Genomic DNA, 15,187 nt, shown 5'->3' with positions numbered 1-15,187 from the left:
TGTATGTGTATTGCAATCACTGCCTGTGGTAATACCTGTGTGTGTGTACCTGTAGTGGTGTGTGTGTTAATAGTTATTGCCTGTAGTGTGTGTGTGTTGTGTGTGTGTATGTGCATGTGTGCGTGATAGCTCGTGTGTGTGCGCCGCTTGGCTAATGCGGTGGTGTGAAGTCTGTGAGAAATGCTGGTGTGGGGTGTGTGTGTGTGTGTGTGTGTGCTGGAGTCTCTGTGCGCAGTGTGTGCTGGAGGTCTGTGAAATGAGTATATGTGTGTGTGTGTGTGTGTGTGTGTGTGTGTGTGTGTGTGTGTGTGTGTGTGTGCTGGAGGTCTGTGAGTACGGGTGTGTGTGTGTGTGTGTGTGTGTGTGTGTGTACTGGAGGTCTGTGAGTATGGGGTGTGTGTGTGTGTGTGTGTGTGTGTGTGTGCTGGAGGTCTGTGAGTACGGGCGCAGGGCACCTTCTGCAGGACGTCGAGGGCGGTGAGCACGGCCTCCTGCATGCTGGTCAGCACGGCCTCGGTGTAGGAGGGCAGGATGAAGGGCGAGGCGTCCGAGCTGATGGGCACGGACGCGGCTCCGTGCAGGATGACCCCCAGCTTGCGCAGGTCCTCCATGCTGAAGCCGCCCTTCACGTGCGCGTAGAGCGCCGGGAATATCTGCACCAGCGCGGTCAGGAAGGGCTGGCTGGGGATGAACGAGGGCTTGTCCGCGCTGGCGGCGGCGGCCGAGTGCACTCGGTGCCCGTGCGGTACCACGTGTTCCACGCCGACCACCAGAGGGCCGAGTCGTCCAGCTCCTCCCCGGGCGGAGGAAGAGGAGTGGGGGCGGCGAACTGGGCACTGTTCATGTAGCGCTGGGCCAGCCGCTATCGGCCAGTGAAGTCGCTGCGAAGGGGTCGGGGCGCCCCGACGGGACCGCCCTCCACAGCACCGGGCACGCCCATGGCGGCCAGGGGGTCGGGCTTTACGCTGTCAGCGTCCTTGACGGGCGTGACGATCTGCAGGATCTCCTGGAAGCTTTTGAGAGCAGCCAGCGAAACCTCGTTGTTCTTGCTGAGGGCGGCCGACTGGATGTGGTCAAGCAGCACCTCCCAGGCCTTGAAGAAATCACCTGAGGGATGAGGGCCATGTGAGAGCAGAGGAGGGAGACAGAAACATATTGGTCAAACAAAAGCAGATCTGAGCTTATGTGCTCATGGTTCCTTTCTGGTAAACTGACTTTTCCTCATCACTATTGTGTTAGTGTTTGATTTAGGAGTTTAAAGTTGAAACTGGGCTCTGTAAAATGCCTTATTCATACGCCATGGTGCTATATAAATAAAAATAAATAAATAAAATGGAACTGAATTGAATCCCGCATGCTTTGTTTTCTTTCGGCATGTATGGGGCCTGCTCTCCCACCGCTGTCCAGCACCCTCTGTGTCCACCCACCGAGCTGCTGCAACGGGTATCTGCGCGTGTTGAAGATCCGCGCCACCCCAGCGAGGGTGAGCACCCAGGTCTCCGCCCACTGCTTCTCCGCCGTGTCCCGGGAGTGGTGGATGAGGATGTTACCGCCACCGGACTCGATCTTCTCCTTGTCGGCTGTCGTCGAGGACTTCCTCACGCAGTCCAGAAGATGGAAAAGCACCTGGGCACAAGGGCCACACACACACTGAGCTAACACTGACCCATTGAACTCTGATTAGCTTTGAGGAGGGGGGCTACCATCGGTCATCAAATGTTTGATTCTAAGACAAACCGTGCATCTTCAGAAACTTCAGAGAAAAAAAGGAAACAGTGGAATATTGATTAGCTAGCCAAAGGTATCAGAGAAATGGCCAAGTCACACAAGCCAACAGAGCAAGGGAGTCCATCAAAGACAAAATCCTCGCCTACATCCTGTTCATTTCCGTCAACACTACATGACTTATGTGCTCCCATGGCTCAGCTGCTCCTGGTCAGTTCTAGGAGGGGGTCAGTGGGCTCTCGTACCTTCCAGACCACGATGTGCCAGGTGGGCTGCTGCAGCAGCGTGCCGTGGGCGTTGACGGTGGAGAAGAGTGTCTGTCCGGCGCTCTTGCGGACGGCGGGCCGCGGGTCCACGCACAGCTCGCCCAGCTTGGCGTAGAGGCAGAGCCAGAGGCAGTCGAAGGGCGGCGCTGGGTGGAAGGGCCGGTTCAGGGGCTCGCCCTTCTCCTGGGCCTGCTTCTGCAGCAGCGCCTCCTCCTGCTCCAGCTCGTCCGTGATGGCCTCTCCCCGCTGGAAGAAGTAGTCCGAGATGTTCCACTACAGGGACAGGAGCAAGTTCAAGTTCAAGTTTATTTATATAGCACATTGTCATACAAAATGTCATTCAATGTGCTTAAAAGAAACAAAAAATAAAAATAAGAGCAAGAGGGAGAGACACGTTAGAGGACTCATGACTCATCAACTACAGATTTTTGTAGTGTGTCTGTTTTCGGTGCTAGATAAAAAAGGGATGGAAAGTGAATGCAGTGTTTTGCAGTTCCTACAAACACAATGTGGTTCCTTTTACCAGAAGGCCAATGGAGGTGAGGCTAATGTTGAGTTCCTGGTTCTGAAGACCAAAGCTGCCAGCAACATCCACTACAATCTGGAGGCATGTGCAAGGCATGGTGGGTAGGAAGTCCGTCACCACCAACTGCAGGCACTGGAAGGCTGTTCGGATTAAGGACTCTCTGAAATACAGCATTGGCACTGTAAGCATATTTTTAAAAGCTTGGTTTATTTTTAAAGGTAAAAGCTAGTGGGTGTGCTAATGGGATTCTAATTATGTGTCACAGAAACACACAAATGTATAATTTTCTCAGATTCTTTCCACATTTCACCTGGAATATGAGGCGAAGATTTAAAACTTTCCTAATGACGATTAAGCACACTCTCAGTCTTAATTGAGCTCTTTGGAAACATTAACAAAAATGTAATCCATCACAAGAGGGAACTAAATTATTGTTTGGAAAACTAGCCCTACAAGGCATATCATTAAATCTTGCAGCCGGTGGTTGCATATCACTACTGAATCCTTTCCTGACCACAGAAACAAGGTCATCATCTGCGACAGCAATTCCATCTCATTCCTGCTCAACTCCGGGCGTGTGTCCCCTCACCCTTGGTCGTTGCGGATGGCTCCGATGACCCCGAGCACCAGGGGCCACCCGGGCCCCAGACTGTCCCCCTGGCTCTGCAGGATCTGCAGCACACACTCCAGCTGCTTGTGCCTGATGTCGGCATGGAGCACATTGGAGAGCTCCTTCAGAGGATTCAGCAGCAGCAGCTGCAAACGCTGGGGGGGCACAGTCAGGCAATACTGTCACCGTGCACATGCATGCACACACACACACACACACACATATAAACACACCGCATACACGTACACTCACACACACTATACAGGTACACACACACACATACATATGCGCGTACACACACACACACACACACACGCACACACACATGCACACACACACAGTATACATGTACACTCATACACATAGACACGCGCACAGACACACACACACAATATACACGTACACTCATGCACATATGCACACACACACACACACACACACACACACACACACACACACAGTATACACACACACTCACATACATACACATGCACATTCGCGCACACACACGCACACTATACACGCACACTATACACACACACACACATGCGCACATATAACAAGTATGCGCACGCACGCACACACACACACAGTATACACGCACACTCACACTCTATGCAATAATAATGAATTTAGGGAAATTTATGCATATAGGCTTAATTAGACTCTGAAATGCAGACAGTGAACAGCCACGTAGCAGACACTAAAGGCCACGGCATCAATTATTCATGACAACTATTCATGAGAACTAGAGTCATACCCAGGGCAAGTTTCAAATGTATGTCTTGGATCAGTTAGAGAGTCTGTTTCAGGAACTTCAAACATCTGAAATCAGTGAAAATCACCAGGGGTAGGTGAATAGCACTATGCCTGACCAAAGACGTGAATTCTGGTCTAGACAGTACCTGGTTCTGGGACAGGGGAGGCTCGTGCTTGTAGGAAAGGCCTGCTTTGATGAGTGAGGTCACGGCCTCAGCTCCCCACTCTCTCATGCGCGCATTAGGGTGCTGACAAACCTACAGGAGGAACAGAAGAAGCACACAAAACAAGGGTATGGAGTGTGTTGAGACACACACACTAACAAAGATACAGACACCAGACACAATACACAAGCATCAAAAGAGTACAAACACATAGTAAAAAAAGACAAAACAAGAAACAAGACGAGACTCAGGAGACACAACTCAAAAACATGAAGAAGCATACACCAAGATGTTGTGATAAACAGCAGACACAAAGAGAAGAGGGCAAAAAACAACACTGTGTGTTTATAGAGCGACAGGACTCAACAAACAGCAAACAGAAGAGATTTCAGACAGACAGACAGACAGACAGACAGGCAGACAGGCAGACAGGCAGACAGGCAGACAGAGACTGACAGACAGAAAGACAGAGAGACAGAAAGACAGAGAGACAGACAGACAGAGAGACAGACAGAAAGGCAGACAGACAGAGAGACAGAGAGACAGACAGACAGAAAGGCAGACAGACAGAGAGACAAGACTTCAAACTGAGAAACATCTTTTAAGAGCCCTTTTCCTTGGGGTGCCTCCAGTCTGTGATGTGGGCAGAAGGGAATGACTGACACCCAGTGACAGAATCAGCGCACTCGTCATTGCAGCTGATAAACAGAATCACAGGAGACTCTGGTGTGGCATCTTATTTCTCAGTGCAACCCAGTGGGCTTGGTGACAATTTCACAAGTGACTGATTGTACACGATGATTTATACAGAATGCTGGTGAATCATTCTTTTCTGGAAAGAACATCAAATGCAGACGCACATTCTGCAACTTCAGAGTAGGTCTGGTAGTTAATAAACAATGACATGTAATAACGACATTGTGTCATGACTGGCAATTTGAAGGGAAAACTGATATGGAAAAGAAAATCACATGCAGAAAACAGATTTCACAGTCGAAGACATTCCATCAAATGGAAACAGGCCATAGCGGGCTAAGACCATCTTGTTTTCCATGTCCACGTAAGAGATTGGGAAGAGATTCTGGTCTTACCTTCTGCACAACCGACATGAGTGCAAAAGAGAGAGAGACAAAGAGACAGTGTGAAGACCACCAGCATAAAGACTGTTGAAAGCAATTCCATCAATAGATATTTGAACTCAGCCATTTGAATATCAAAGAAGGTTGAACTTGACTTTGACTAAGCACGGTATGAATGTGTAACAAGGTGTGAGCTACATTAGGCTACCCTCAACTACATCAAACACATCTCCCAACATCACCTAACAATGAGACATGGAGAGCATAGAGCATGCACACACACACGCGCACACACACACACACACACACACACACACACACACGGCTGCTGAAAGAGCTCACCTCCAGGAGATGAGCCGTGAGGGGTCTCCACAGAATCTCGATGCGGTCCATGTTGACCAGCCCCGTCTCCAGCAGCTTTGCCACTGCAAACAGGGACGGCTCCTGGGGTCACAGCACAGGACAAAGGCAGCAGGTGAGCTTAGATGACCATACAATTACTACAGAAGCTTAGATGCTTGTCAAAGGAAATTAAATTGTGTCTCCTGCATAATATACGAATGAAGTGCCTAGTGTCTAACAAATTGTGTCTCCTGCAGTGTCTAATGTTGTATAAAATTATCACTATGGTTTGTAGACATCATGATGAGAGAACAAGTTAGAAACTGTAAAGCATGTATTCATATAACCTCAATCACAATCAAGTAATACACTGAAGTTATTCCTAACCAACATACTTTTATAGCATTTTAAATAACAAGTTTAACTAATACTAATAACATACTAAAGCTATTCTACCAGAATTCCCCCTATGTGCGTTCTGTATCCCTGTCTCTCTTTGTCGCTTTATGTCTCACTGTAGCTGGGCGAAGCCTGTTTGAAAAAAGCATGCTTGGCCTTGCAGCTGCAGAGATAAAGACGTCATCGGAGGCGGGCTCTACTCAAAAACAGCTAGTATGAGAGAAAACGAGTGAACGATATGTAACCCATGAACGATTTGTGACCTGTGATCACTGTATAAACCCCTGAACTTTGTGTAAACCTCTGAACTTGTGCTATACGGTGAAAAGTTAGTACCCTTGGCAGCAATAGTGCTGACTTGCGAAGATAAGACCGAACAACGATCCTTTCATAACGCCACCTGTGGGTTCGAAGTTGCCAAATGTTGTGTCAGCATCTAAGGAGGGGTATAAATGTTGCTGTTCAACAATTGTTCGGGAGTGCGATCGTGCGATCCACTCAGGCTTTGCGCTATGTAGTCATTAAAGGAATTTTTGCACGGAACTCTGCCGGACTTTTGCGCCTTCTATTTGAGACAAGTTTTTGACTTCAGCACTTATAATGGTGTATTTTTGTTATGTTGTAGGCAAGATGTTTGGACTTTTCTGGCCCGAGTCTGAATATCTGCCAAGACACTAACAAACTGAATGGCCTTTGCACAACAAATACACTGCGGTCATTGACTTCAACATAGAACAGTGACTGTGGGATTAGTGTGCACACAGAATAGAAAGGCACACAGCGGCACATAGATAGATAGACAGATAGATAGATAGATAGATAGATAAGATAAGATAGATAGATATCGTAAACGTGCTAATTGCTAACCATTTAGTTCGAAAATTCTTAAAACAACGTTTTTTAATACTTCAAAATAACATTTGCTAAATCATCCATGGGCAACATACGGCCCACGGGCCACATCCGGCCCGTGGGCTTTCCCTGACCGGCCCGCGTAAGGTCCATGAAAGAACAAATAGTCAAGAGCCTAGCATAGAGATAATGCACGCAAATCAATATCGTTGCTTTTATTTTGAAAGCGACTGCTATTTGTAGGCCCATACATTTGTGCGTGGATGCATATGATGTAAACACCCTCACTGAATTGTGCTGGTGAATAGAATTTAGGCTTCTGCGTCGACACAATGCAGTTGCCTTTAAGTCGGCGTAAACCTTTCAAAGTTTTGTGTGTCTTATGTCTGCGTCGCTAACCACCGCAAAGGTTGTCAGAACGAACTCCTGCTGTTTGTTGGCGATACGAAGTGTTAATTTCAAAACGTTACTGGCAGATAGATAGTTTACATTCGGATAACCCCGTCATTGTAAGCAAAATATGTCTGAGTTTATTTGCAAAGCTTATGTTAGCGAACTAGTATGATGCTACTACCCACAGGTTGCTTGAAGCAGCCGGATCAACACACAGGGTGAGTTGACCAATCACAGTTTTGTGCATAAAGTTAAAGCAAAAACATAGCCTACATTAAAATAGTTTTCTTTGTGCATGTTGATTAACTAATGACAGCCTACTATTGTCTGCTCCACATTTTCATAGTCTAATTCTGCATAGAGTTAATTTAATGATGGTAATGATTTAATGATGAAATACTGCTGAGTGTTGATGAAATGGTGGCACAGGCCGATGGTTGTACTGACTCCTTCACATTTTCATGGCCTAGCCTAATTATATAGATATTGTAGTACTTTTTTATATCAGTCTTTGAAAACTAAAAAAAAAAAATGTCAATGTCAAAAAATCATTTTCGAGAATAAGGATTAAATATTGGACATAGATTAAATAGCCTATTGCTGTTTTTCCTTTGTCTCCCTCACATTTTCATCTGTTCTTACGAATAGTAATTGAGTTCAGACTTGAGTTCGGTATTTTGGGTCCGGCCCTCCTCAACAGTCCCAGTTTGTCATGTGGCCCCTTGGGGAAATTAGTTGCCCACCCCTGTGCTAAATGAACCTTACATTTTTCAGTAGCCATAGGTATGTAGATTTGAACAAAATCTGGTTTGGTTCTTACCGGGCTTTTACTGCCTGAAATGTCCAATTTTGTTTACCACGCTCGGAGTTTAGTGCTGGGCTGGTGGGTGCTTATTCCCAACCTTCATCAAAATTCCACTGGAGCTCCAAGCGGATTTGTACACGCAGCCTTACAACATTGTTTACAGCTCTTTGAGTCACGGTAAAATGTCATTTTTGGTACGGTAAGTACCAAAAATTAAGTTTAGATATTGTTATTTAGATAAACTTATTGTGTGGGTGCTTGCGTTTCTTTAGGAATCCGCCGTCTTGGTTTGTATAGAAATGAATATTAAGTGACACATACACGTCAGAGGTTGGACATATGTGACTGTTGGTAATATGTGACGTTCCTATAGATAGATAGATAGATTTTATTCATCCCAAGGGACATTTCAGAATAAATTCACAGTTCTTTTTCTGCAAATCAGTTAAAGCTCTATTCACACTAACCTTGTTATTCCCATAAGCCATTTCCATAGCTTCCATTGACAGAGAGCAGAGGGCATTTATGAGGTGGTGAAGGGATACATCATCCAAGTACCTACAGACACACATCAGACACATTAGCCAATACAGCAGGCTGCTGTACACACAAGCGACCCTTAATGAAGTGGTGCTTACTGGGAACTCTCAAACAGCCTGGACAGGATGTTGGCTATGACGGGCAGGTCAGTCATCACTGCTGTGGTCAGCACCTGGGTAATTGGGAAAGAACGTTGCGGTCAGGTGAGCTGCGCAGACAACACAGCAGTGATTACTGAAAATCACAATTACTGTGAGTTTGGAATTCACTACATCTGTGATCTGCTAAGGGTGACTTAAAGGCTGATCTCAAGGTTGACTGGGCACAGTAGAAAACATCAGCTGACTCCTGAGACGTGTGCAGTGGACGCGCATAAGGGTCTGGGCCTGACCAAGCTCTGTTCTGGTTGAGTAGAGGTCAGAGCGGCTCAGCGCTGGCAAAGGTCAAAGGTCACTCACCGTGCTTGGGCCCTCCACAGCACGGCCTGGCTTTAGCACGCCGCCAACCCCTGGCTTCAGACCCAATATCCACACCAGGTGCTGGGGAGGGGGAGGGAACCACATGGAGAAATGAGAGAGACAAGGACACCATGAGAAGAATGAGAGAAGATGAGTGAGAGACAAGGACACCATGAGAAGAATGAGAGAAGATGAGCGAGAGACAAGGACACCATGAGAAGAATGAGATGAGCGAGAGACAAGGACACCATGAGAAGAATGAGAGAAGATGAGTGAGAGACAAGGACACCATAGAGAAGAATGAGAGAAGATGAGTGAGAGACAAGGACACCATGAGAAGAATGAGAGAAGATGAGCGAGAGACAAGGACACCATGAGAAGAATGAGAAGATGAGCGAGAGACAAGGACACCATGAGAAGAATGAGAAGATGAGTGAGACAAGGACACCATAGAGAAGAATGAGAAGATGAGTGAGACAAGGACACCATAGAGAAGAATGAGAGAAGATGAGCGAGACAAGGACACCATGAGAAGAATGAGAGAAGATGAGCGAGACAAGGACACCATGAGAAGAATGAGAGAAGATGAGCGAGACAAGGACACCATAGAGAAGAATGAGAGAAGACAGGACACTGAGGTGTTGTGCTAGTGATACAAAACATGACCTACAAAGACACTTCAAGGGAGTCAGGCTGAACTGAAAGCCCTGCCATCTTCCTTGTGCATGTGCATGTGTGTGTGTGTGTGTGTGTATGTGAGTGCACACGTGTGTGTGTGTATGTGCACATGTTTGTGTGTGTGTGTGGACATGTGTGTGTGTGGACATGTGTGTGTGTGTACATGTGTGTGTGTGTGTGTGTGTACATGTGTGCGTGTGTGTGTGTGTACATGTGTGTGTGTGTGTGTGTGCGTGTGTGTGTGTGTGTGTGTACATGTGTGTGTGTGCACATGTGTGTACATGTGTGTGTGTGTGTGCACATGTGTGTGTGGGTGCACGTGTGCACATGTGTCTGAGCGTGTGTGTGTGTGTGTGTGTGTGTGCGCGTCTGAGTGTGTGTGTGTGTGTGTCTGAGTGTGTGTGTGTCTGAGCGTGTGTGTGCACATGTGTGTGTGTGTGAACATGTGTGTGTGTGTGTGAACATGTGTGTGTGTGTTTGTGAACATGTGTGTGTGTGTGTGTGTGTGTGTGTGTGTGTGTGTGTGTGTGTGTGTGTGTGTGTGTGTGTGTGTACATGTGTGTGTGTGTGTGTGTGCACATGTGTGTGTGTGTGTGTGTGTGTGTGTGTGTGTGTGTGTGTGTGTGTGTGCACATGTGTGTGTGTGTGTGTGTGAACATGTGTGTGTGTGTGCACATGTGTGTGTGTGTGTGTGTGTGTGAACATGTGTGTGTGTGAACATGTGTGTATGTGTGCACATGTGTGTGTGTGTGTGTGTGTGTGCGCGTTAACACACCTGGAGGGTGGCGAGGACCAGCTGCCAGGAGGTGCCCAGCACAGCGCCGTGGCAGTGGGACAGGTTCAGCAGCGTGCGCATGCACTGGATGTTCTTGGCTGTGAGCTGCAGTGGGGAAAAACAAAGATGGAGAATTTACTGTGCAGTTCATCACTAACTCCCTACCCTCCATCACCGACCCTCCAAAACACAACCGCTCTGATCACATCCCAGAGTGCATTGAAAACAAACACAAGGACATAATACGTGGTACAGTCTAGTCGCGTTTCGGACTATTGAGTGGTGGAGGTCATAGTAGGACCAAGGGGCAGCTTACTCACCACCACTGTACCCTGGGGCTGCACCTACTGCCACCCACACACACACACACACACACACACACACACACGTGTGCACTCACCACCACTGTGCCCTGGGGCTGCACTGTGAGGGGCTGACCTACTGCCACCACCTGCTGGTGGGACTCGCTGGAGGGGCTGATGATCTGCACACTCTGGCCCTGGATGGAGTAACCTGGGAACACATTTGAACTCGTTATTTCAACAGGAAGGATTCAAATATTTTCAGAGATGATACAGCTTTGGCACTCATGGGTACATAAAAGCATCGCCTACGCCACACAGGAAATGAGAGCAGAATTTTGCCTGATGTTTAGATTTTCTTTTTGATAACCCTGCCAGTCGTAGCCCACCGACAGCTAGCTTGTGAACAACATGTCCCAAGGTGCCAAATATCAATGCTAACAACTTACATACATAGCCTAGGACAGTGATATTTGCAAGGAGGGGTTGATATTTAGAAAGACACAGACACACACAGAGACACACACACACGACTCAGATACTGACTTGCAGCAGAATGCATACGCCACAAGAGGGCATCACATCACCACAGAAAACAGTTTCAAACCATGGACAAAGACCTGTCTGTGATAGTCCCATTCGTCCTACACCAACACACGATAACACACATGTTATTTACACCATCACAAACAAGTCACAGAAGCAGTGAAGGTAAACAGATGTCAGCATTAAACACTGCACTCCCAGCAGATCACACTGTGCATGTTTTGAGCCATCAATCTGCGCTTGATCACCGCTCAAGTCGAGCTAATTGAGACGGCACACCCACAGAACAACTCTCTGAAAAGTGCAGCATGCGCCAAGCCCAAGTGAGTGGCGCTAACGACACATTTGGGCGTCTTGATGAATTCGTACTCGTACATAATATGCCTAATGAGATTTGCACAGCAGCCCATTCACACGGGCCTCCAGTTTGAAGTGATGGGACTTTATCACACGGGTGCTTTCAGACTTATCATTTCTCCACATGGAATATTTAAGAGGGAGATTCTGTCTATGTGTACAGAGATAGATAGAGAGAAAGAGAGAGAGAGAGAGGGAGAGGGGAGAGAGAGAGTGTGTGTGTGTGTGAATAAGTGCGAGGGAGGGGGAGAGAGGGAGAGAGAGAGTGTGTGTGTGCGAATAAGTGAGAGGGAGGGAGAGAGAGAGAGAGACAGAGGGAGAAGGAGAGAGAGTGTGTGTGTGAATAAGTGCGAGGGAGGGGAGAGAGGAGAGAGAGTGTGTGTGTGTGAATAAGTGAGAGGGAGGGGGAGAGAGAGAGGGAGGGGGAGAGACAGAGGGAGAAGGAGAGAGAGAGCTGAGGAGAAGGAGAGAGCATGAAAGCGAGAGGTAGACTTCCCCAGACACATGAGTCCTGCTGTGACTAATTACTGCGAGAGCAGCAGGCATAGCACCGCGCTCCACGGCTTAATGACACCTAAGTAACAGATCACACGGCTCCTCAGGGGCAGATCACACGGCTCCTCAGGGCACAAGACAATGCCTAAGCACACATCATTTGGCAAGTCAAACTAAACTAGGAACATAACTCAAGACAGCAACACTGTGTACTTGTGCATCTATACCACACTACACTGTTCCATACAAATACATGCTGAACAAAAAATAAATATGGATATCCCCAGCCTGCAATGTTTTGTGTTAAAAAAATCAAGCCTATTCAAGGTACGGGTCAGATCAGGCCATTTCCTCATAGGCCCATAGCCGTTGGGGGGGGACATGGGTGCTGTAACAATACACTCTTCTTCATGCTGCTCAGTCTGAGGTCACTGTTAAGAAGTGATGGACCATGAACAACCCTGTGTGGTCCTTCACATTGTCCAGCCAGGTCATAGACGGAGAAAAGGTTGAAGATCACGCCACTTGCCAGGGGACCCCCTAAGCATATCTAATAACCGTTTGATACGTAATACGTCTTTGTTGTGTAAATATATAAGTTATGGACTGTGGCAGTTCCAGGCAGAAACAGACCACACACAGACAACCACAGGTCATTATACACACAGTGTGGTATGGGCATGTAACTATGACACACACACACACACACACACACACACACACACAGACACAGACACACACACAAACACACACACACACACACACACACAACACACACCCCCACACACCCCCACACACACACGGAGAGGTCTGTCTCACTCTTGTTGGAGAGGTTGGCTGCGTTGCTGCTGAGGACGGTCAGGGCGTAGTGCGGGGGCAGCGAGGCCTTGCAGATGGCCGTGATGAAGGCGTCCCGCGGCGTCACTAAGCCCAGCCGCCCGCACAGAGAGGCCACGGTCAGCTCCGCCTTCAGGATGTTCTCCGTGGCCGTCTCGTCCGTACTGGGGCGCAGAGGAGAGCAAAAGAGGTCAGGCCCACTAGTCCAGACACCCTTGGTGGGGGGGTGTGTGCGCGTATTGGACATAGAGAAAATACGGCACACCAAACACTAGAAATCAAACTTTTTTGTGTATGTATTGCAAAGTATTGCGAGTCTAACTTGTCTGACTCCGGGAGGGCATTTTTTATTTCTTTGAAATGTCAGTATTGGGCATTCTCAGGGCTTCATAAGAACTTGACAGTACAAGTAGCAAGTCAAAATGTAGCTTAGATCATTTGATCCCTAAGTCGTATTAAGGCACCCATGTCAGCCAAACACAAGTGCCTTCAGGAGAGGCAATGAAAGCAGCCGAGCTGTTTTGATGTATGTCAAGTCTAAGAGGCTGAAAAGACTTGAAGAGGATTCATGTTTCATTAGGAAACATCCTCAGCTATAAAGGCAGAGTTACAGGGTGCTGACTAAAACAAACTCCTCCTGTTGTTGGGAATGAGCAAATGGACTTTAAAAAGGAGGGCAAACTCCTCCTCCTGTTGTTGTTGTTGTTGTTGGGTGGACTTTAAAAAGGAGAGCTACCTGGCGTCCAGCAGCAGGGAAAGCGCTGCCAGGAGGCCACACCAACACGCGTTCACCATCTCCTCCCACACCTGATGTACCACTGGGGGAAACAAGAACACACACACACTTCAGTGGCCTGACAAAACTGGACAGCTGGGCTGATTGACATGTTTAACTAGAACTATATTTGTTAATTTATAGCAAATAGTGTGTATTCAACATTTTACATTTAGAGGGTCCAAACAAACCGGAGAAATAACAATTTCTGTGTCATTAATATTGATCATGCTGTTGTAATTCCTACAGCTAGAGGTCAGCATTGTGCTTTGAAAGAAACTTCCTTTTCCCATAGTTCTACAACGGACTGTTGTCTGGCTTTATATGACATATGCTCTCTATTCATATATGCACCTGGCTTATACATCCCAGGAATTACAATACTCTGGTTAGCAAATAACATATTCTAATGTCATCTTTTGTGGTTTGTGTGTATTTGTCATAAAACCAAGCACTTCGATTTGCATTTCGACCAATTACCTTACCAATTTGACCTTACCAATTTGTCTAGATAGTTTAAAAGTAGACCGTTTAAAAGTTGAATGTAAATAGTTTAAAAGTTGTTGACAGTCTGAAAGTTTAATGAATGTTGATATTCAAATAGTTTAATGGCTGTGTATAGGTAGATATTTGACGATAACTGAACGTTGGAATGGCTCTAATGTTTGCTAGCAGTTATGCTAACAATTTTAACTATGCTAACAAATAGTTTAATGGCTGTGTATAGGTAGATATTTGACGATAACTGAACGTTGGAATGGCTCTAATGTTTGCTAGCAGTTATGCTAACAATTTTAACTATGCTAACAATGTTAACTATGTTAAACATGTTACTTAGCTAATGTTTTCTAGTAGTATTGCTAACAATGCTAACTATGCTAACCATGCTACTTAGCTAACTTAGCTAATGTTTTCTCGAAGCTTTGTTCAAAATGCTAACTATGCTAACAATGTTAAACATGCTAACCATGTTACTTAGCTAATTTAGGTAATGTTTTCTAGTAGTTTTGCTAAAAATGCTAACTATGCTAACTATGTTGACCATGCTACTTAGCTAACTTAGCTAATGTTTTCTAGCAGTTTTAAAAAAAAGTTAACAATTCTAACTAGCTACAGTGGGTAGGAGTCATAGTTGATGACAAGTGACAGTTGCAATGGCTGAACAGTTAAAAAGTTCAGTAGTTTAAAGGGTTAAATTGTTTAACAGTGAATTATTGTAGTGAGGACTTTTATTTTGAAACAGATGGAAGCAGTTGAACAGGATGTGTAGTCTTAAGAGAGCCAGTTTGTATGCTTAAAGCCTGAGACTGGCAGTTGCTGCAGGTGGCCTGGCCACCTGGCATAGGATTCTAATTGCTTAACGGCTCTATTGTGATGTCATCAGCCCAATGTTAAGTCTATGGGAACATGTTGATAAAAGTTACAAAGATGAAACATACAAAGCACCCATGTCCTAAGTAAAACCTATGTAACATAGTTTGAATGAAGTTTCTACGTTAAACAG

The 15,187-nt window shown here is 46.3% G+C and overlaps 1 protein-coding gene across 1 annotated transcript in view; it reads right to left on the bottom strand.

Annotated features, from left to right (window-relative positions):
* Positions 1–15,187, bottom strand: part of mon2 (MON2 homolog, regulator of endosome-to-Golgi trafficking) — a 37,640-nt gene that overhangs the window by 6,778 nt on the left and 15,675 nt on the right. Inside the window, 15 exon segments of the mRNA XM_048256164.1 lie at positions 456–713; positions 716–1,107; positions 1,428–1,626; positions 1,971–2,264; positions 2,515–2,677; positions 3,107–3,282; positions 4,033–4,143; positions 5,472–5,573; positions 8,388–8,478; positions 8,559–8,632; positions 8,919–8,999; positions 10,372–10,476; positions 10,772–10,884; positions 12,891–13,072; positions 13,645–13,726. Of these exon segments, the coding sequence (XP_048112121.1) occupies positions 456–713; positions 716–1,107; positions 1,428–1,626; positions 1,971–2,264; positions 2,515–2,677; positions 3,107–3,282; positions 4,033–4,143; positions 5,472–5,573; positions 8,388–8,478; positions 8,559–8,632; positions 8,919–8,999; positions 10,372–10,476; positions 10,772–10,884; positions 12,891–13,072; positions 13,645–13,726 (2,423 nt within the window).

Source organism: Alosa alosa, chromosome 11 (genome assembly GCF_017589495.1).
Source record: "Alosa alosa isolate M-15738 ecotype Scorff River chromosome 11, AALO_Geno_1.1, whole genome shotgun sequence".
NCBI classification, from domain to species: Eukaryota; Metazoa; Chordata; class Actinopteri; order Clupeiformes; family Clupeidae; genus Alosa; species Alosa alosa.
The sequence above is the reverse complement of the archived record's forward strand: the minus strand, read 5'-3'. Positions and strand labels throughout refer to the sequence as shown.